Raw genomic sequence first — 22,903 nt, 5'->3', positions numbered from 1 at the left:
GCACCACTTATGTGTTTCCTATCTAAATTAAACATTCCTGGGCTTTTCAGCCCCTTTCCAGTGGAGGCTGAGAACATACCCATAATTTTTCTGCCCTCATAAGAACAATGAAGTGTTTAGAAGTGTTTAATCTCTACCCTGAATCTTGCTGCACTCTACTCCTCAGCAAGCTCAGGGTCCCACCAAGGATCTCTGACTTCATCGCATCACTGATTTGAAGTCCCCTAATAATTATTAATTGGAATTTCTGATATTTTCTCTCATCGTGTGACTCATTATATCTTTCTAAAGAAATAAAACACCCAAATATTTTCTTTTTTCTCTGAACCACCCATCTGTGTCCACACTCCTTCCAAGAATATGTGGAACATGAGCTGGTGGGGTTTGGCTGAGCAGCAAGGCTGGAGCTGATGATTTTGACAAGAAAAGAACAACTGGAAACAGTGATTCTGGTCTTTAAGACTTTATCTTTTTTTAATATCCACGTAAAAAAAAGGAAACAATAACCAAAAAAACAAACAAGCAAAAAAGAAAAAAAAAATCCAGCAGGAAAAAATAAAGGAAGAAAATTTAAGTTTATACTGAGAGATACAAACTATGGAAAAGAGCAGGAATGTTTTTAAAATAGAACAGGATCTAGCTCTGCAAAATAAATTCTTCTCCTTAAAAAACAAGTCCTTAGAGCAAGTTCTTTGGCAGAACAAAAGGGAGGGTCAGTACTGACATCCCACAGGGATTTATCCCAGGTGGCCAACATCCAGCCTGAGCTGCTGTTGGCTGGGAGCTCTTCCCACCCCTCTGCTTCCTCCAGCCACCTGCCAGGTGTTCCCTCTTCCTCTTGCTGACCTTCCCCAGGATCTCCTGTACCTGTGCTGGGGATTTGCCTCCATGTGGGGTGGAGAGCTGGTGGTTATGGAAAGCTGGTGGAAAGCTGGGGTTTATGGAAACTGAGGTTTATGGAGCAGTGATGGACCCAGGGAGAAGGGGGTGCAGTTTGTGCTCACTGGGAGCACAGCCTGCCCCCTCTAATCTTAGGAGCCACCAGAGATGCCAGCTCAGCTGGTGGAAACTTGACCTTCCAAAGGTCCAACTCTGCAGAAAAAAAGTTCAGCTGCAGATTCTGATCCCTCCAAGATATCAAACACTCAGGGAGCACCAGCATTTCACAGTAACCATTTTGCCTGAATTCCTTCAGAGAACTTGTAATCCTGAGGAGTGGTGCTCAAGCCCAATGCAGATGCCATTAAAATGGTTATTTTGCAGGGTCTGGACCCCTTTTTTCTCTCTAACTCATCCCTTCTTTCTATTCACAGGCATTGTCTAGAGCTTTTTTAGGATGTGTTCTGGAGCCAGGTGGGAGGACCTGCTGAGAGCTCACAGCTCTCTCTTCCCACAGAAGTTCTCCCTCTTCCCCCTTCAAATAAACTCCCTCTCTGATGGATTGGCTGGAGGAGGCAACATTCCACTATGAAGTTAATCTTCCCATCACTGGGGAATTACCACAGGGAAGTCCTGATGTCAGTGTGGAGTTACACATCTAATGCTCCCTGGGATTCCTGCTCCAAAGGGAACTCGAATTAATTCTGAATGAGAAATTCTCCTGGCCCCATTAAAGATGACATCTGCAGGAACACCGGTGGCACACGGAGGTTGGGAGCTATTAGTGCAGGAATAACAATGGATTATGCACATTCCCTGAAGAGATCCAAAGAAATAAATACACTTTGCTATCACAGGCTCCAGCAAACATCTAAGCAACAGAAATCAGATTAAATATCAGAGCAGATCAGCCTTGGAGTACAATCAGCAAAGCAAAGGTGGGACTGGGTAGAGAAGTCACCAGGGAGGAAAATGCCCTGACCACAGGCTCTGTTTGTTTTGGGCACAGCCAAAGGGACACAACTGAATTTACTTCAAATACACAGCGGTTATCAAAGGGGAATTTTTTGCTCTCTGAACAATTAAGAAAGGGCACAAGGCACTGCTCCTGTATATCTGTTTATACAGAAAATAGGAGCAAAATGTTCCACTCTGAGAGCACCACAGGGTCTTACTTTGGTCACAGACCTCCCAGTGCTGTTAATACTAACAGGCAGTTGAGTAAAACTGATGTTCACAACAAAGATGCAACCTCAGAGTAGAGAAAACTTGCTAGAAAACACAATCTTATTTACAGACTGCTTGGTTTGCTGCACTTTTTGCTTGTGAAGTTAAAAATATCTGATAGCACAACTCAAGGCCAGAAGGTCTGCTAGACATAATCGTATTTCGCAGGGTACGAGCGTCTCACATCCTCATTTCGAGGAGCTTCTTCATATCCTGCACCCTTCCTGGTCTTTGGGTCAGCTTCGTAGCCCGAGCCAACCTTGTAGGGCCCTGTCCTGTAGGAGATGTTCCTGCCTGAGGCGTTGTAGGACACGGCTTTGTAGCTGGAAGAGACGCAAGAGGAACATCAGTGACTGCCCAACATGGCACCCTGTGCTCACAGTGGGTTTTAGGGAACTCTGTGCTGTGTCATCACTTGGAGGGAGTCAGAGAGCTCAGCCCACCGTCCGTGGAAAGCTGCAAGTCCCCTTCAGGTTCTTTCAGAACCACACACTTTCTTTCCCTTGAAAAAATCATTGGTGGAGTGATGGACCCACCTACAGTGACCAGCTACGTTGGAGCACAAGTTCCTGGTGATGTTACACTATCCCTGGAAGTGTTCCTGGCCATGTTGGACAAGGCTTGGAGCTACCTGCTCTATGGAAGGTGTCACTGCACATGACAGGGGTGGAATGGGATGGGCTTTAGGTCCTTCCCAACTGAAACCACTCTGGAATTCTACAGTTCCATGTAAATCATGGCTCAGCTGATGCAGTCTACCCCTGATCTCACGATCTGCTGTGCAACCTGCAGTTCATGGGCCTGAATGTGCCAGCACAGTGCCAATGTCACATTTTGAGGTCAGTTCTCATGTCCTCTCTGTTCTTGTGTGAGTCACAGGGTCAGGGAGGCCAAATGCTCTCTTTGGACCCACAGAGGGTCCAATCACTAATCATTAATCACGGACTTCAGGTAGTGGTGGCTTTGGCAGTGCTGAATTAATGTCTGGGCTCTGATCCTTTCCAACCTAAGGGACTCTGTGTTTCCATCCTCACGAGGACTATCATGGCAGGGGTGTTACACATCCACACGTCGTGGGCGGGCTGTGGGAGATCTGGACACCCCAGGTTTCCTGCAATCCCTTCCCATGTCCACCCAGCTCAGCTTACCGGGATTCTTCTGGGATGAGCCCTTTGCAAGCAAGGCACATCATGATGCCTCCCACGAGGGCCAGGCCCCCCGCCACCCATCCGACGAAGAGGGCTGAGCCAAAGGTGTACCTGCAAAGGAGGCATGGCTGGTTAGGGTGTGACAGGGTGTCTGCTGCTGCCGAGACACACTGAATATTCCTCCCTCTGGCCCTACAGTTGTACCCAGAAGACCCCAGAAGTTCCCAGAAGTCCCACCTGCAGTCTGAACCCCAATGGCCTCCTCCTGTCTCGTTCTTGAGCTTCAAGGACAGAGACATCCCAGTCCACTTGCTTATCTCCAGCCCAGACAAGAGGCTCTATCTCCTAAGAGCAATCTTCCAAGTCCTGCAACCGTTCCAACATACTCCCAGAGTTTGCCAATCCTTCAGCAGCAGCCCTGAGGGAGATTTCCACCGTGTAGCAAGCGAGCCAGCTGAGCACCCACCTGTTCTGGACGTTCTGCATTCCCTGGTACATGTTGGTGGTGGACATCCAGAAGTTTGTGACCAGCATGTTGGCAAACACAGACACTCCAGTGATGGCACACAGGCCTGAGATGGGACAGAAGGACAGACTGAGAGCCACACAGTGCAAGAAGTCACCTGGGGGAATCTTCCTAAAATTATTATGGATAAAGTCTTAAACTGGAAAAAAATATTCTATATAAATACAGGTTGTAATAATATATGGTAACAACATATATAAAACAAATCAAGGTATATACTTCCTTTTCCATCTATGGGATATTTTTTCAGCCTTCCATGTTTTGTCCATAGAAATTTCTGTTTCCCGAGATTTTTTTCTTTTTTATTCCCTAATCAGAGGTAAAAAAATATTTGACCCCAAGAAATCAGGTTGGAGGACAAAGCCAATAACTTCAGAAATGCACCAAGACTTGCCCAGTCCTCAATTCCAGGTAAATGCAAAGCCTTCCACGTGGAAGACACGACAGGTCCCACTTACCAGCAACAATGAACATGATGCCAGAGGTCAGGGTCATGTTGGCTTTGGCAGTATCCTCCATGCTCCCAATCCGGATGCATTTCAGAGCAAAAATGCACACAAGGAGGCCGAGGATTCCCAGGACGATCCCCACGATCATGAGGGCCCTCACAGCCTGGAACATCGCTGCACAGAAAACACCAAGAGCCTCGTTGAGTGACTGAAATGGGATTTGTCAGAGTCTGGGGGATTTTCAAAGATTACCTCTGTCTGAAAACAGAAATATTGAAGAAGAAAACCTTGGAAATTGGGCACTGGATCTACTCTGTGTTATCTGGGGCACCCATGGGAGCTGAGGCTTGAAGGAGGCAAAAATCTTTCAGATTCCTCTTGGGTGGAGTAGAAAAGTAGAAGGAAAAGGGACACTTGCACCTTCAAAACTTGGAGAAGTGGTCAGGGAAAGAGTACTTGAATACCAAGGTGATTCTCTAATAAGGTGGCACATATCCCATCTTTTCCCAGACACTTCCCCTCCTCACTTGTGCACGAGTCCCTGGCAGGAAGAGACAAGAAGGCGGCAGAGCCCTGGAGGGGGTGCTGGGAGGTATTTCAAGGGCTGTTGGGATTTGGCTGGGACACTTTGCAGCCTCTCCTTGCCCTGACACGTGCTCCCACAGCCCTGGGTCTGGCTTTGGTGCTCCCCAAGCGTGACTGCCCCTCTTCAGGGAAGAGAAAGTGGGCTTGTGATGGAGTGAAACGGGTGGAAAACATTCCACAGCCCTGGGGACTTCTCTGCTCTGTCACCGCTTTGCTGGGTGACCGTGGCGCCCAAGGGTGCAGGGGAGCACAGAGCCCTTGCACAGGTTGGGAGAAGGGTTTGCAAACCCTTCCCAGGAGGCTGCTGGGTGCCTGGGTGGCTCTCCTGACCTGTGGGGTGACAGCAAGAGGAGCAGAACCGCTCTGGCACCGCACACGGAAACGGGAGAGCTGCCATTCCACAGGCCGGGAATACACCACCTTCTCCCATCCGGCAGTCCCACTGCCTCAGCTCCTATGACTCAATTTGCCCTTATCAGCTGATAACAAGAGCTAACGAGCTGGGGGTTTTCAATCTCCCATTCATCAACCCCCAGGTAGGAGCTCATTAGTTATGATCCATCAGGGAATGTCGGATATGCCTTATCAGCCCTCAGAGGTTGTTCCGCAGCACCTGATGGGAGGAAGAAAGAGGAGGAAATTTCAATCTTCATTTGTCTTTGCAACCACCAAAGTTACTTGGCAAATGCTTTAGTTTCAGGGCAGGCAGGAGAGGCTGATAATCCAAGACTATGGATCATGGTGGAAGCTCCTTGTCCCCAAGACATTCATTCCTTCCTTCATTCCTGGGTGTTTCCTGCAGGTTCCTGGGTGTCATCACTGGGGTGTTTTCAACCAGCCAAGCAAACAAAGATCCCACAGAGAGCCTGCTGGTTCTCAGGAGAGGTGTTCCCAGTGCCTTGGGTGCCCATGGAAGGACACAACAGGCGTGGCCAAGCCAAGCAGCCACGGATTTTCCACTTTTGCTGGAGCACTGTCATGAATCTCCGTTGAAAGGAGCTGTTGGAAAAGGAGGGGGAAGAGGAGCGCAACAGGACATGACAGAAAAAATTCCAGATAATGATCAGCAGCCATTCCTGCCTCCATGAGACTGAGTTATGTGCCATCTCCACTACAAGGTGGAAAGGAGAAGGAAGTTCTCCCAGGCCTGCTGTGGCACAAAGACCTCTCCACTTGGCTCACGGGACTTGAAGTGGGAGCTGTTTGGAAAGGCAGCACTGCAGTTTCAAGGGAATTTTGGCATCTGTTGAAAGTCCTCTGAAAAGAGCTGCTTTTCCAAAGGTGAATGACCTCTGCTTGGAGGAAGGAGTGGAAGGGCTTAGGCAAACAAAGTGGGAGACTATGGAAAAGTGGTATCAGGAGCAGCAGGAAGGAAAAAGCCCCGGAGTTACAAACCTGCCTTTCGCACACACCTTTTGCGTGAGGGAAGATAACTCGGCTTCCATACAAGGGCTGGTGGTCCACAACAAGGGAATAGCGAAAACACCAAGAGAAATAGCTCCTCCACCAAAATAAATGCCAGAGATGTGAAACCACAGCCTGCACCCCTGTTTTCCAGGGGTAAGGGGAACTGGGTAGGCGTCTTCCTCCCCCATGTGGGTGGAAAGAGATGAGCAAGTTAAAACAATTTCAAGCCATTTAAATGACCATCACCTGCATTTCTGTTGCTAATACATAATAAAGAGGTGTAATCTGACTTTATGACCAGTAATGATTGATGGGATATAGAAATTTTAGGGAAATTAAGTAGATTCCTGCAGGTGTTTAGGTTAAGCAAATTCCAGCAGGGACGTTTTTTCTATATGTTTGAAGGAATTAATTAAATGGATTAATAAAGATAACTCTGACAGGATATCTTTAACAACAGAAATTATCTGTGAGTGCTTTGCACATTTCTTTATTGTCATATTACTTAAAAATAACTGAAAAAGTAAAATCTTGATTGGGATAAATTGACATCAAAAAGATGGTTCCCATTTCCTTATGGCTCATTTAAAACACAATCACCTGCCCACAGCATTATGAAGAGATATAGTGGTCAACATTTGGTAGAGATAGTTGAATAAATCTAATATTTAGTCTTTAAAATAAATATTCCCATGGGAGGGGTGACTCTGAATATCAGGTTTGCTCTTCCAAATGGGAAAGAATTCACCTGGCAATCCTAAAGCTGGGTACACAGAGACACATTTATTCCATGGCATCCCTTGGAGAGTCATGGGCCCTCAGCAGAGCTTGAGGGCACCCTAAGGATGGCATCCCTGAGAATGGCGTCCCTGAGGATACAGGGCTGGAACACACATCATCCTTGGATCAACAGTTGCAGAAATCCTGTGAACAGCAGTGCTTGCTCGGACCTTTTTGTGATCATGCACCAGGAGAGAGAAACATTCCCAATCTACTGCTGGGCTGGGAGCACTGGAATACCCTCACATGTAGTGGGGTGGGAAAAACAGCTCTTTTGGGAATATTAGCAAGCGAACAGAACAGCAATATGCCTCTGCACTCTGCTTCTGTAGGCACTAACACTGCCCTGGTGATGGGAGTGACTGAACACACCTTTCCCCTTCATGCCCTTCCTACCCATGCCTCTCACAGGCAGATTTCTCCCGTTCCGGTTCTGTCCATGGAAAAAAAGTACATTTCAATTATTTCCATTGCCTGATAACACTACACAATTGCATGCAGCCTTTTTCCTTGTGTTTCCATTCCAAGGGACAATAGCTGGGGAGTTAAACATCCTCGCTCCCCTCACCTCAGTGGAGGTGAGATTTATGCCAGCAGTGGTGCTGAACCAGTGATGCTCAGCCAGAGATCCCACACACATGCTCCAGGTTCTAACCCCCACCAATAAACCCCACCACAAAAATTATTTTGGCAGCAAATGTGCCCCTATTTTATGCTCATAAATGTAACACTGGAAATGTTATTCCCCTCAAAGTGCTTTAAGATACCTGCTCCTCCTTTCAGATGAAAACTGTGCAGAGCTCCAGCACAGCCCCTGGGTGACACCTGGAGTGTTTTTGCCCCTACCTGGCAGCCCAAGGATAGTGAAATACGGCCGACACTCCGTGAAGCCGGAGCTCTGCCGCACGCAGCTCCTCCACAGCCCCTGGTACTGGAACACAGCCGTGACCGGGTTGTCGTACAGGTCCTGCGTGCTCCACGTGTCCATGGCCGTGGCCATGATGGTCCCCCCAATGCCCAGTAGTGACACGAGGAACCCCATCACCTGGCAGATGGTGGTGGACATGGTGTGTCCCCAGAGAGCGGAGGTGGCACGGCCCCGAGGGAGCCGCAGTCCTAATGGGGCACCAGAGTCGTCTTGCCTGAGCCACCAGGAGTGCAGCTGCTCTTATCAGATGCTTTCCATTGAGCGCTGTTTGCTCAAAGTGTTTTTGCAAGATAGTCCAGTTTCACTCTCGCTGCCGGGGAGGTTTGTGCCGGCGGGGCTGGAGATAGGGGCTTTTGTCCTTTTGAAGTGCTTGTCCTTCCACGTTTAAGCAGCCGCGCTCTGCCGAGTGTTGGGCAACCCACTTGGGGCTTGGCCAGCCCCCTGAAACCCTTTGCTGCCCATTGGAGCCTCTCCTGCCTGCTTGGCATGGGGCAAGGACCGTGTCCCCAGGGGAATTCAGCACCTGGCCCAGGCCACCCCCTCTCTGTGCCTCTGCTGATGCTGTCACACAATCTGTCCCCCATGGAGGTGTCTGCACAAGGGGCACAATGAGTGACAGGGCTCTGTCAGAGGATGTGGGGGCACCAGCCCAGCCCAGGGATGTGGCTGCTCCTTGAGGAGCCCTCAGGCATCACTGAGCTTCCTTTGGATGTTGACCATGGCACAACCCAGGGCACCAAGCCAAGAGCCCCAAACCGATCCAGCAAAGCTCCTCCAGCCCTGTTCTCCACCCACCCACATCCCCACTGCCATCACGAGGACACACTGAAACCCATGTGGGAGGGAGGAGAGCGCTGGGACTATAGGAAATGGCCTTTCTGAGGGGGTGCTTGTCTGTATTGACTGGAGGGATGGTCCTGGGAAAGGGATGGGGGATATAAAAAGTGGGAAATTCATTATCACAGTGGAGAGGTGCTGGGCTCATGGGAGCAATATAAATCCACTGTGCCTCTCTGCCAAGTGAGGTACAAGGACCTTCCAGGCTTTGCACTCATCCATTCTCATCCAGCATCCCCCTCCAACTGATTTACCTCGGTCCTGACCTATAAACAAACTCCTGCTCTAAACTGTCCATACCACAGGCACCATCCACACCAGCACCTGGATGTGAAGCCATATGAAAGCCACCAGGAAGAGAGGAAAGGCTGATTAGTGTCCATGGAGGAGCTACAATGTGGTTATTACACCCTGGATATTGCTCCTGCCTTCTGGATAACAACCATCCAGGACATCCCTCGGCTTGTGGGGCTCTGCTGGGGCAGCCAGAGCACAATTCCATGTCTCATGGCAATCACAGCCCTCTCGGGTCAGGCACAAGACGTCTTTTCTTCCATCAGTTCTATTCAAATGTCATAATTTTCATTCACTTTGGCAAGTTTATGTCACAGGAATGGTTGGTTCTCACCTACCTAAAGTTTCCAGCAAAAATAATAAAGTGGACAAAAACCATAGGAGGGAACCCTCAAGAACCAGAGATGGTAGAGTTGTTCATCCTCTGTGAAGGACAAGAAATGCTGACTAAAATTCCTCATTTTGGATAATGATTTGTGATAGATCAGGGCTGGAGAAGACTTAGAAGCTGAGACAACAGCTAGGAATGGGAAGAACCTGGAAGACAGAAGGACAAAAAGTGCTAAAATGTGGTCAGTTCTCCATCCCATACCTTGTGGTCCCACAGCCGGAACTGTGTCCCTGTTTAGAAAATCTGGTTTTATCCAAGCCCTGATGCTCCTCAGCAGCTCTCCAGGATGACTCCTGTCCTTCCCACCTTCCAACCTTCCTGTTTCTGGTCATCCAGTGGTTAAGAGCCCACATCCCTTTTTCTGGGCTGAACTTCATCAGAACATGTCAGAGTGAGCAATATGCCTTTGAGATGTAACCCTAATTCCCAAGTGTGTGCAACAGTGCACAGAGAAATGAACCCATAGACTGGTCATAGCTAAAATAACCCTTGGGGAGGAAAAAGGAAGCAAAGGGGGAGAACTAAAGGGGTGAACATATTTTTTCCGGCTTTTTTTTTTTCCCCTAACACCTCTGCCTCCTTTTAAAAGATAGTTTTTTATGCTCAGCTGGACATCTGGACGGTTGCAGGAATACCAGCAGTGGTGGCCCTTCCATCCCTATATCCACATTTGCTTTGGTGGGAGGGGACACACCACTCCTTCCTCCAACCTGGCTGCTGGTTCTGTGCAGCAGGAGCTGCTCTTCAAGCCAACAGGGACCTTTTCTTCTCCTTCTCCACTATTTCACATCCCAAGCTCTGCTGATCCCAAGACACCCATTGGAAAGAGGCCCACCCCGGGATGTGCCCATGTCCAGTCCGTCACCTCAGTAACCTTTCCCCGGGAGTGGAATTTTCTCCTGTGGATGGAGATGCTGTTTCTCATCATGGCTCTTACTCATGGACATCAAAACCCCAGAGAAATGGTGTAGCATCAAAAAGCATCATCAAAATCTCCAGGTGTGCAGGAAAGTTCAGGAGAACCAGTCTGGCTTTGATTTGCAGGGCCAGATGGAACCATGTCTTTCTGAAGAAGAGGAACCAACACAGGGCTGGACATTCCCCACAGAAGCCTTGTGTGCTGTCCCCAAAAATGGAGCTGAAGAAGGAATTTTGCTGCTGATTGTCATGCTGCAGTCCTCAGTTAAGAGTGAAACACTCAGCCATGCTCAGCGCTCCACATGTTGTCATCTTTGAAGAATTATTGTGGTTTGGGTCTTCTGTTTGTTCATCCCCAAAAGTATTGGCTGAAGTGTCCTCCAGCCATCCCATTGCCATTTCTCCTGCTCTGACTAGAACCACACATGGAAAGAGTGGGCATTCAAAGCTTCCACACCTTCCTCTTTGGATGCTTGAAGCAGAGTTCTGGAGACAAAATCCAAACTTGTTTCCTTCCCAACCCTTCCCTAGCACATTTCCTTTGTCTTTCTCAAATATTCAGATTTTAAGCTTATTTTTAATTGTTGTTTCTGAGCTTCCCATGATAGGGAAAAATACATTCATCCCATTTTCCCAGGTAACAGAAGATCCCCTGGAAGTTTCATCTGAACTGTTGGCTCAGAGCACAACCCAAGAAGGGGTTGGGTGAGAGGAAAGCTGTGGAACAAGTCTGAGCACCTTCACTACAGCCTGATGCTCATCTCCAGCCACCCCATGGAGATGACCACAGCCAGGACGGATTGAAGGATGGGAATCTCTCTCCAAGCAATCTGTGGATTGTCTCCAGTGGCTGAATGCTTGGCCAGAGGGTTTCCCAATCCATGTGGAAATGCTGAGCTGTGTCTGAGGAAGGGGAATGGCGAGGCTGCAGCTCACCAAGGAGCAGAGAACAGGGCTCCCACTGAGCATTGGGACAACTCCAGTGGTTTACCCAAATGAGCAAAAGCAGGGGGCTTTGTGACCGCTCCCCAGTGCCCCTTTATTCCAGCTCATATTTGCTTTATCTCTCCAGGCGTTGACTCTGTGTTATCTCAAACTGGTCCCTGGGCCCAGGCAGCTCCTGAATGTTATCGCCACCTCTCCCACAAAAATCACCTCCAGCTCATGTTTGCTCTCAAATTTGCAAACACAGCTCACACCCTGCCAGCTGCTCACACCAGCCCAGCCTGCTCAGGCCCAGACTAAGCAAACCCACCCTCCTCTTCCTGCCCCTCCATTGTCGGGACCACCTCAGGGCCCATGAGTGTGCAGTCCACAACCAGGAGGTTTGAATGGCCTTTCTGGAATTCAGTGTGGGAAGTGGGTCATGGAAGGACCCCATCCCAGTTCAGATCCACACCAGAGGGTGCTCTGAGGTCCCTCAGCTGAGCTGGGGTGCATGAGGCTGAACTTGCTTATACATCTATGAGCTGTAGCCCAGCTCCAAATCTCCACAGCTTTGCTCCTTCCTCTTCTGGACCTCGTCCCAGATCCCTTTGGATTTTTTTTCCTTGTCTCTCATCCTTTTGTAGTGCAAAGGCTCAAAACAATAAATGTGACACATGCACCCAGATCCCTGCCACCTCCTCCCACCCTGAGTGTCACTGGGGTTCCTGAGACCTTTCTAAAGGTCTCCCTTGGCCCTTTCCCCATCCCTACACCTCCCTCAGCTCCAGCTGTGAGTGCAAACCCATCAGAGCCTCACACATGTCCTGGTAGGATATATCATGTCTCTAGCCTACCTAGGCCACCTAAATCCTTCTGCACCTAAAATTTGACCTCGAGAGGCTTTAAGCAGGTTCCAGCAGTTGCCTGCAGATGTTTCAAAATTCGGAGCTGACCTGGCTGGGTTGAAAGGATTCCAAGATTCAAGACCTTGAAAGAGACTTTGCCATGGCCATCACTGGTGGATGGTCATGACATGGCAATTAGCACCTCCCATCCTTACAAACTTTGGGCATGGAACAGTTCCAGGGAGCACAGAGGCTGTCACCTTGGCCAGGGGCTGCCCTGTATCCAAAATCAGGTTATTTGCTATGGTTATGCCACAAAATGGTTGTGGGCCATACAAAATGAAAGAAAACTCTGTCAAAGCATCTACATAGAAGAGAAAAATCCAGAGAAGCCAATGTTGATGCTTTCTAGACATGAATTCTCCTCAGGAAACATCTATGCACTGGCCCTGCCCTGCACCAGGCAAACTGAAATTTATGTAAAATCTGGGCAGTCATGGTTGCATTCCCATGGGCTCTTTTCCCTCTGAGCACTCTAAGAACATAGGCATTTTTATCAGGTGGAGAAGTTGAACAAGCTTCTCTCAGACTGTCAAAGTTTGCCATTGGAAAAGCAAGAATATTCTCCTGTTTTGAGCCAACAACCCTTCGGTCCACAGCAGAGAGTTGTGGCAGCTCTTCTGAAGGGGTAAAACTAACTTTGGACCCAAGGAAGAAATGTCCCTAGAAAAATTGCTGGAGAAGGCTCCCTGAGCAGATGTGGAAAAAAGACACCAACAGAGAAACCAGGGATTTCCCTGTGATTGTAGTTTAGCAAAGTTGGGAGAAACTGCAAAATTCTGCTTTGAGCAGAAATCACCTCGTGATCTCCACACAAGGTGAAACACCAGCCTTGCCCAGCTCTGTTTTTGCTATGTATCCCTTATCTGTGTGCTCAGTTTCCAACTATGTCCTCCAGACCATCTCACACCAAAGCAAGGAGCAAAAAATAACAGAAGAAAGCAAAATCAGAACAAATACATCCAGTCCTCCAGTACCACATTTCACCAGAGAGCAACTGTTTATAGCTGAGCAGCCAGAGCCATAAACTGCCTGGGTAATTTCTCATTTCTATCTATTACCTTGATTTTTCCTCAATATATTTGAAATTAAAATTCCCAACTAAATTGAAGATAGATTATGGCCAAGACAAGTTTAATCTTTGCTGTGGGAGCAAGGGATTGAGGTGAAAAAAACCTCAGAACCCAAAACTTCCTAGATGTGCTCGGGTCACCTCACTGTTTTGCCAGAGTCCTATTATTTTTATTCACTCTGGCACTATTGTTCCCAATATAAATTGCCATTGTCAGGATAATAAATAGGGGTTGATAATGGAAATGCTGACAAACCATTAACTCTGGGGTAGTTTGTGAGGGGGGTTTTCTGGAGATCAAGGTGCCATACACTTAAAATAAACATTGGGATGATGCACTTAAATAGTATCTGAACAAATTAATAATAGGATGGATTTTTAGCATATTTTCCCCCCACTCTGATTGGGGCACCACCTTTTCTTGTGGTGGGTGTGAAGAAGTGCCCATAGGAGCAGGATTCGAGAGACAATCTATAAAGCAAAGCACTGGGACGTGAGGCTTTGCTCCAGCTTCTCCAGAGACTGGAAGTGTCAGACAATCCATAACAGGACGAAAAAAGGGAGCAGGGAGGGGGGTGGCTACAGAAGAACAAGCCCAGTTCATTAAAAAGAAAGGGAAAAATTCCACCTCGTTTTGTAGGGTAGTGCTGATAGCACTGGGCACATAAAGGACCACATAAATATTAATATTCCCTCACAATGAGCCCACAGCATCTCACCGACACCACTGAGGGTGAGGACAGCAACTTTGGGGGGCTCACACATCCACCACCTTTATTTTTTATGGTTGTCCTTTATTCCTTGGGTTCTTTTATGTCCCTTTTTGTAGGTGACTGCAGTAAACCTTGCAAACACAAAGGAAAATTCCACTCTAAGATGAGAGCTTCATCAGAAACCCCAATATTTAGGATAGGATGCTTATTTCTGTCCATGGCTGGGAGGGATCCACAGAGCTTGTGGGATGGAGCTGAGGAATCATGGAAAGAGAGAATCCCAGGATGGTTTGTGTTGGAAGGGATTTTTGAGACCATCTTGTTCCACCCCCTTCTGTGGGCAGGGCCATGGACACACTGATCTCCAGCAGCCCCTCTAAATGCAGGAAAATCCTGCTAATACAGGAAATCCATCCCCTCAACATTCCCATTTAGAATATGAACACCCACCTGACAGACACCAGTCTGGAGGTTTTGGAATTGCAAAAAAGAAAACATCCCTAGTTTTCTGCTTTTTGCTGTAGGGCTGAGGTCAGCAACTAAGGTGTTCTGGAGGAACAAAACCCCACAAATCTCAAGTTTTCTGATTTCTTCAAACATTGGTGTAGTTCCCAGAGCTGAACACTTGAAAATGTTAATTGCTTTTCCTGTAGAGTTGTAGTTTTTGTCATTTTAAGCTTTTTGAGCAGAAGAACTGCAAGAACTGGAAGAACTGCACTGTCTTGTGGGGGAATCTGTGTGGGGAGGGTTTGATTTTTACACCTCAATTTACTCCTCATGTTATTACCTCACGTGGTAATTTTAATCTCTTTCTAAAATCATTAAGGTTGGAGAAGACCTCTAAGATCAAGTCCAGCCATTAACCCACTGAGCTTTTCCAGCCTGTTCTGCCCTTTGCTCCCTGAGTTTTCCCTTGGTGAAGCTGCTGGGCTTTGCTGCTTGGGGGAGCAGTGTGTGAACACCAGCCCTGCACAAACACCCTTCTTTGGATGTCATCCTTCAGCTGGATGCCCAGGCAGGATCAGGCTCAAGTCCTTCTAGGAAAATGCATCTCTGTACCTGAGAGTCAAAGCAGGGACATTCCAAGCCACAGCTCCAGCAAGAGGATGATGTTCAGGGCACCTGCCTGGGGAAGCTACAGCACAGCCAAAGCCAGACACCAGCTGGGAATGAGGATCCAGAGAGGAGCAACACAAAAACACAGCTCAGGGGATGAAACACCTCCCCAGCTGAGGCCACAGCCACACTGGGTTATACTGGTTTGATTTGTGCCTTCTCTTGAGAGAAGCAATTTTTGTGCACAATGCCCCTTTCTGTATGTCTTGGAAATGCCATTTTGCAGAAGTTCTGCAGTGATTTCCTGATATAATTGGCTTCTTCCCTCCATTCTGGCTGTATCAAAGCACAGAGGCCAGATGGGTATAAGAGTCTAAGTGCCTTTTTTCTCACTGTATTAAGGCTAGAAGAAACCCCAGATAATCCTGTTGTAACCTAATTGTTTGCACCCCGAGATACTCTGGACACAACTGGGACAGGAATGATTCCCGTGGCATAAAAAAAACTGTAACCAAAGGAGAATTAGGGAGAAATCCAGCCTGGTGGTGTTAGCCCAAATAGAAATACAGTGAGCTGAACTGTGACATATCCTCTTAGGAAAGGATCTTCTCCAGTGACAAGACTATTAGTGACTTCTGGTGGGGAGCCACACACAGCCACACAGCTGGGGCAGGAATCTGAGCCAGAGCCACCTGTGGCAAAGAGGCATGAATCTCCCCATGGAGCAGCCTGGGCAATACCTCAGGGTACATAATTAGCTGTAATGAGTTTTGCTGAACCTCAGCTGAGGGAGCATGAGGTATCATGGCAGGGGGTTTGCCTTGAGGTACCTCCAAAGACCTGTTTTCCAAACCAAGTGGGCACCCAAGGTTGTTTTCGGCTGAAATTTGGGTTGCCCACTGAAAATCCCCCACTGCTCACACAGAGAATGTCCTGTGCCCTCCCGCCTCTCCCCTGGCACACCAGGCCCTACCTGGCAGCCCCAGGATGGTGAAGTAGCCGCGGCACTCGGTGAAGCCGGAGCTCTCCCGGACACAGGTGCGCCACAGGCCCTGGTAGTTGAAGACGGCGGTCACCGGGTTGTTGTACAGGTCCTGGGTGCTCCACTGGTCCATGCACGTGGATGCGATGATGCCTCCGATCCCCAGGGCGGACACCACGAAGCCCATGGACTGGCAGATTGTCACTGACATGGTGCCAGGTGCGCGGGATCCACGTCCTGGGCGCACACAAGCCTCCACAAGCCGGGTCTGGGGCAGGCAGCCAGGGCACCAGGGACTTTTAGCTGGAGGCACTGCCGACGTCACGCCAGCAGTCAAGAGAGCTCTGGGTGCACCACGCAAACCTCCCCTTGCCTTTATCTGTTTCGGTGAGATAATTTCCTCCCTCGGTACCAAGAGCCATTTGTTCCACCTCGCTCTCTGTTTACCTTCTCCCTCCAGGCAGAGGTGCAGCCGGCATGGCCGGACGGGACCAGCGGGTCCCTCTGCAGAGCTTCACAGAAACACTGGGGCACTTTGGGAGACCAAGCACAGAGGGGCTTAAATTGAATGAAACATGAAAATTATTGGAAGCCCCTAATGCCTTCCTGGCGAGGATGACACTTTTGAGCCGAGTGGAGAGGTTCAGATTGGATATTAGGAAAAAGTCCTTCATGGACTGGGTTCTCAAGCATTGTAGAAGGCTGCCCAGGGAAGTGTGGAGTCCCCATCCCTGGTAGAGTTTCACAGATGTGTGAAAGTGGCACTTGGGGACATGACTGACCTGGGAGTGCTGAGGGAACAGTTGGACTTGATGATCTGAGTGGGCTTTTCCAACATAAATGATTCCATGATTTATTAGCATGGCTCCATCTGGCTCAACCAAAACATTCAAGCCGAGGTTAATGCATAAAAAAGAGAATCTTGTGGCAGTAGGTGCTTGGGCAGACCTCAGGAAGGTTGGGCTGGGAGCCCACAGGAAAGGCAGCATTTGCTGCAGAGTGAAAGGTGTGAACCTGCAGTTTGTTGTGGGAGGACCATGGGGAAAACATAGACAAAATTGCATATCCTCTATTATTGTTTTATACCCCTCATCCAAACAGGAATTTGGACTTCTTTCCGTGGACAAAGGAAGACGGCAGGGCAGACCTGCTGTAAGACCAGAGCACCCTAAGAGACCTGGCATTATTGCAGAAAACGCCTTTGTGGGGTAATGCCCTGTTTGCCCATTCTGCTCCATCCCTCACCACTTTCTTCCTAGCCCAGTTCTCCACAGGTACCAACCTGTTTGTGGTTGGAGAGGAACACAGAATGTGCAGAAGAGGAGGAGAGGAGGAGCCCTGTTCCAGCAGTGCCAGATACACAGAGCATGTGGAGGGGTCAAGGAGGAACCTTTGGGAGAAGTGGAGCTCAGTGGGATGACATTTAGGTGGAGGAAGTGGGAGGTCAGGAGGAAGCATGTGAAGGAGTGGACCTCTGTCACCTGGCTGAATTTACCCTTGCTCAAGGAGCCCAGAGTCTCTCCCAGATGCTTGGCCTCAATGCCTTGAGGACTTCCCTGTAAAGGTGCTTCTGAGGAAGATCCAACCTGCTGTGGGAGCAAAATCTCAGAGATTATTTTGGTCCTGCAGCTTTTTGAGAGAAAGAAGCAAAGGACCGTGGGAAGTCACCCGGTCTGCTCCCATGTCCAAAGCAGAGCAGCTCTACTCATGAAGCTCTGAGGGAGATGTCACTTTCACTTAAGATTCCAGAGCCTCAATTATCAGTTCCAAAAATGTTGTTTCTAACACCGATGTTTGTTACACATCATTCAGGAAATTAATGCCCAAAATTAAACACCAACCAGGAAAAAGATGGCTCCAAAGAGTCCACAGGTTTAAATGGAACACTACCCCATTTTCCCTTTTTCCCCCCAAAAGAACAGGATCGGTGTTTCATGTGCTTTCACAACCAACTCCTTCTCCCAGACATTTTTTGGCAGTCCTGGTGCCACACCTCACCCGCTCCATGTTGGGGCTGTTAATTCCTTTCGGTATCGGTCAACAGAACTTTAATCACAGAAAGCTTTCCCAGTATCACGTAGCTAAATATAGAGCCTGAGTCCAGAGCACAAACACACTCCCTGTGTTTGTCACCACTGGGATCGCCTGGAGACGGAAAAGACTCATGGCAGCCAACGATTGTGTTCAATGCATTAACTCAAAGGATAAATTCACCTTGCAATAGATCAACTTGGAAGGTCTGGAAAAAGCATCTCCACTTGGTACTCGTCGATCCCTGGGTGGGGAGTGCAATATACCTGCAAAGGGATGGATTTTGTCCAAATTATCACCCATTTATTTCAAAATGTGCCAATGTACAGAAGACAGAAGAGCAGGGCCTTGGTGTGTGAGCAGCGGTGTTCCCAACAAAAAATTTCCTAACCTTAACAAAAAGGACAGTTTTCTGCTCTGGGAGGATCTCACAGTGAAAATAGCAAAGGAACAAACTCCTTCAACCACCTAAACTTGATGTGACCTGTGTAACTCATCTCAGTTATCTCACACGACAGGGATACAGCAAGGACAAAGCCTTCCCTGGGTATTTTTCTTAGGAATGACACCGAAAGCTGCTCCTCCAGCTGTGCCTACTGGCCATCCCCGATGCTGTGACCGCTTAAGTGGGAAATTACACCTGTTAAAAAGTAGAGTTTGTGCTGCTCTCTGGGATTTAAGAGATTTAGCTTCACTTTAGCCTTGCTGCTGCCTGTGGGAAGGGGACCCCTCCCGGGGTGTTGCCTGGAGCCGTCAGCCCCTTCCCACCTGCAGGGTCCTCTCCCTCTAACACCTCACCACTCCTCACCATCTTCACAACCCCACTGAACCTACTGCTTCCAGCACAGTGGAGAGGATTTCTCTTGAATATGGGATTTGTCCCTGCCAAGGAGGACGCCTGGACTGCCTAATTATTTTATTCATAAGCCGGCCGTGCTTTCAAAGACATCTGGGTGACCTATCTAAAGCTAAGTGAATCCCTCACCCCGGAGGAGCCCCGCTCCTCCTGATCCCTCCGGGGAGCCGGGGCTGGGTGGCGGAGGAGCTGCCGGGGGAGTTCTGCGGAGCCGGACAATGAGGAACACATTGACAAAGTGTTCACATTATTGGCTGATGGGTCTGCATCAGTCACTCATTCACAAGCACAAGGTCTAAATTGCAGAACCAATTAACGGCACTAATAGCCCTTGCCTGAATTAATCTTTGAGACAAAAGAGGAGAGAAGTGGAAGAGCTATTAGCAAATCAAGCTGTACCATCCCTGCTTTATTGCAAGAATCTAAGTGTCTGTATTTGGCTATTATGAACTGACTGCAATTACAGCCCTCATTTAAAATGATTAAGTGGTTATAATTATTTTTCAATTAAAACTTAGATCTTCCATTTATACAACATTGCAGGCTTCAATTAAAGTCCTTTTTCCCTTTTTTTTAAATTTTTTTTTTTTTTTGAGGACAAAAGTGCCACTATGCCAAAAGACTCTTGCATCTCTTCTGGCCATTGAGAGCCGAGTAACATGGTAATAACACCTTTGTTTGCATCCCTCCTTCCTGGCCTCCTGAACTCCTGTGTGGCCAAGGAGATAAACTGCCAGGCACAGCACCTGCCAAAGGTTAGGAGAAACGAGCTTGGAAAGCTCTACAAGCCTCAAATACCTCTGAAATCAGGTAAATCCACCTGGAATGGTGCCTTAACCACTCTCAGGGCTAAGCGGTGCTGCAGGACTTATTTATAAAAGATTTGGGGGACTGGAGGGTTTGTCTGGGGCTTCTGGAAAGAGCAAAACCACTGCAGAACACAGAACTAGGAGGAGAACTAGGAGCTCATCTGACAGCAGATGAGCTTAGGAGAAGTTTCTGCCAAGCCTGATTTTAAACATCTGAGGAGAGAAAAGCCAAGGTCTTTGTATGAAATAAACCCCAGTGAAAACTTTCTCTAGTTTTATTTCAAAATGGCATTTCCATTTCTAACTGTACTTACAAGAACAGGAAGAGGTTTGAAAGGGAGAGGAGAGGGAGAGGGAGAGGGAAATTCAGGAAAAATGTGGTGGTCCAGCCAAGATGTATTTTCCTATGATTTTCTTTTTTTACCAACATGGCCCCAAAAAAATTATTTATTATTTTCATTACCAACATAAGGCTGAGGAGTTCTAATAGTGTTACTTGGCCATGACTTTTGTCACCAAGTTTGACTTGATGGTGACTGTCATGAGGTGAGAGAGGCAGCTGCCATAAAACCAGACCACACCAAAAAGTCACTCCCTTCAACTTGGTGTGACCTCCAACATAAAATGGCACAGCCAGAAATGCTGGGCACACCAGGAAACTTAGAGAGAGAGGAAGTTTTGCAATCCTGCAAGGAGGGCTGGGTGGAGGGGGTGACTCAGAGAGGCAGGGTCAGACAGGAGGGCTCAGGCAGCAGTGTCACTCTGCTTGTCCCAACACATCACAACAACACCCACAGCTTCCTGCTCCCAGGGTCTTCAAGGAGCTACGAGCAGCCCTTTCCCTGCACAAGCTCATGAGCTCCACCACAACAGCTCTTTGGACAAGTCCAAGCACTAGCAGCTTCTCAAGAAGGGTGAACTTCACACAATCTCTCAGCTGCTTCTCCCCTGCCTGTCCCCAGGAGGAGCTGGGGGAAATGTGTGGGCAGGAGGAGCTTTTGTCCACCGCAAAGAGCTCAGCAGAATCATGAATCACCGGCTGTTTCCCTGGTTTGCATTAGGGAGCAGCCACACCAGAGGTATTGCTGGAAGATTTAGGGAAAGCCCTTTTTCTGTCCAACCTCAACTCAACTCTGCAGCCTTTCGTGTTTCAACCAGAGACTTAAAACTGGCTCATACTGAAGGATGCCCAGCTCAGGTGCATTGAACTGGGGGTTCCAGGGGCTCCAGTACCCAGAACTGGCACTTGGACACATGCACAGCTTTGGCCAATGTGTCTTCTCTGGGTCACGGAATCACAGAATGGTTTGGGTTGGAAGAAGCCCATCCAGTCCCACCTCCTGCTGTGCCCAGGGGGACCTTCCACTACCCCAGGTTGCTCCAAGCCCCTCCAATCTGGCCCTGGACTCTTCCAGGGATGAGGCAGCTTCTCTGGGCAGCCTATTCCAAGGTCTGTTGGTGCTTGGGAGCAGGAGACTTGGGAATAAATCAGGTCACTGGAGGGAGACAACCCAGACAGAGACATCTACAAACAAAGCCTAAAGCCTGGCAAGATAGGACCAGGCTGCAGATCCAGGACCTTGTGTCACTGACACCATTACAGGGTAAACACCTGTGCAATTAACTGCAATTAAATGCACTCCTGAGCAGCGGATCTCCTGGAACAGCACTTTCCAAGGAAGAACATAAGTACTGCCCAAAATCATGTGTGTTTTTGGCTTTAGCTTCATGGCTTTGAGTGACAACAAGAGTGCTGTGATCCTCGATGAAGCATGGGGGAACAGTCCCAGGGACGAGCTCCTGCAATCACACAGGGCCTTTCCATAACCTCCTTGTCCAGAAATGGATGCTCCTGCCGACAGCCAGCCTCATTTCCTTCTTTCCTGGGTTTGGATGGGCAGGCATTTTCCACCTGAACTTTATGATCTTGATATTATGAACTTGATCACTTTATGTCATTTCCCCTCCTGCATTTATATACAAATACCACTTTTGTTGTCGTCCTTCTGGGCGACACACGACTTATCCCTTCATCCCTGGAAGTGTTCCAGGCCAGGCTGGCCAGGGCTTGGAGCAACCCGGTCTAGTGCAAGGTGTCTAGTGCAGGTGGTGAAAAACAAGGGGCTGTTTAAAGTCCCTTTCTATCCCAAAGCATTTGATGGTTCTATAATACAAATCCATAAATTGTATTCACAAATCTTGTATATGTTATATATAATTTCAACCCCATCCAGTCTGAAATAGTTTGTTATTATTTTTATTTTTGTTGTTGTTGTTATTATTATTATCCCTCACCACAAACCCTCTTGTGCTGATAAATCACTGAGGGTGAATATTTAATTACTTAAAAGCCAAGAAAAGCAGTGGCTGAGGTTAAAATCAAGCAAAACTACAGAATCTTCTTGTGAGGCACTCAGACTTCACCAGCTTCAGTGAAGGAGGACCTGCCTGGAGAAGTCCCATTTTACACACAAAAGAACTTCAGAGGTGGTGTCACGCTGCTCCTCAAACATCCCAAGCCATTCTCATGTACTGAATCCTGCCATTTCATTAATTTTGACACTGGAAACAAGCCATGGAAGAGTTTCCTGTTTGTGAGAGGTAGACAGGAAGAACTAGATAAAATAAAAAAAAAACACGTATTATATAAATTAAAGCATTTAAATTTGATGTGCAATGGTCTGCCTGAAAAATCAGACCAACACAGTTTTGGGCGACATTGCACAGATGTTTTTCAGCTTCTATGTATTGAAGAAATCACAGGTGGTTTTTCAATCCCAGGCTCTGGAAGTTGATGTTGGAAAGCTCTGGAAGCACAGGAGCTGCAGGGAGTCTGGAGTTGGATGTTCTGGTTGCCACATCCATGGCAGGAATAGAGCTAAGACTGAACTGAGATCAGCTTATCACAGGGATGAGGTTGCCATTCAGTGGTTTCCAGGATACAAGGTGGTTTTCCCCACAGCTCACAGGAGACAATTCTGTGTTGTGCTCACCCACATGTCCTGGTGCTTTGCTTCTCCAGGATTTTCCAAAAACACAGCGTTTTAAAACCTCTTGGCCACTAGCAAAAAACATCCACTTGACCCCCACCTGCCATCTCTGAGCTCAAATCCGCTTGAGCCATCCCAGGATCAAATCCTAATCTTCAGCCTTCTTGGAAAACCTTCTCTATTCCCAAATCTC

At 48.1% G+C, this 22,903-nt stretch overlaps 1 protein-coding gene across 2 annotated transcripts; it reads right to left on the bottom strand.

Annotated features, from left to right (window-relative positions):
* Nucleotides 1–447: 447 nt before the first annotated feature.
* Nucleotides 448–16,303, bottom strand: CLDN18 (claudin 18). Of its 2 annotated transcripts, none has more exons than XM_005529535.2 (5): nucleotides 16,016–16,303; nucleotides 4,239–4,403; nucleotides 3,721–3,826; nucleotides 3,255–3,365; nucleotides 448–2,429 (listed from the first exon to the last, which is right to left on the bottom strand). In XM_005529535.2, the coding sequence occupies exons 1-5, from the start codon at nucleotides 16,233–16,235 to the stop codon at nucleotides 2,252–2,254; spliced, it is 780 nt and encodes a 259-aa protein (XP_005529592.1). In that variant the 5' UTR covers nucleotides 16,236–16,303; the 3' UTR covers nucleotides 448–2,251. The 2 variants fall into 2 exon arrangements, with proteins under 2 accessions (XP_005529592.1, XP_005529591.1); XM_005529534.2 differs by lacking the exon at nucleotides 16,016–16,303 and adding an exon at nucleotides 7,848–8,278.
* Between the last annotated feature and the right edge of the window lie 6,600 nt (nucleotides 16,304–22,903).

The sequence above is a fragment of the Pseudopodoces humilis genome, chromosome 11, assembly GCF_049639895.1.
Source record: "Pseudopodoces humilis isolate 2021_Gansu_Grassland_sample_001 chromosome 11, ASM4963989v1, whole genome shotgun sequence".
NCBI lineage: Eukaryota > Metazoa > Chordata > Aves > Passeriformes > Paridae > Pseudopodoces > Pseudopodoces humilis.
This window is presented reverse-complemented; position numbering and strand designations above follow the sequence as displayed.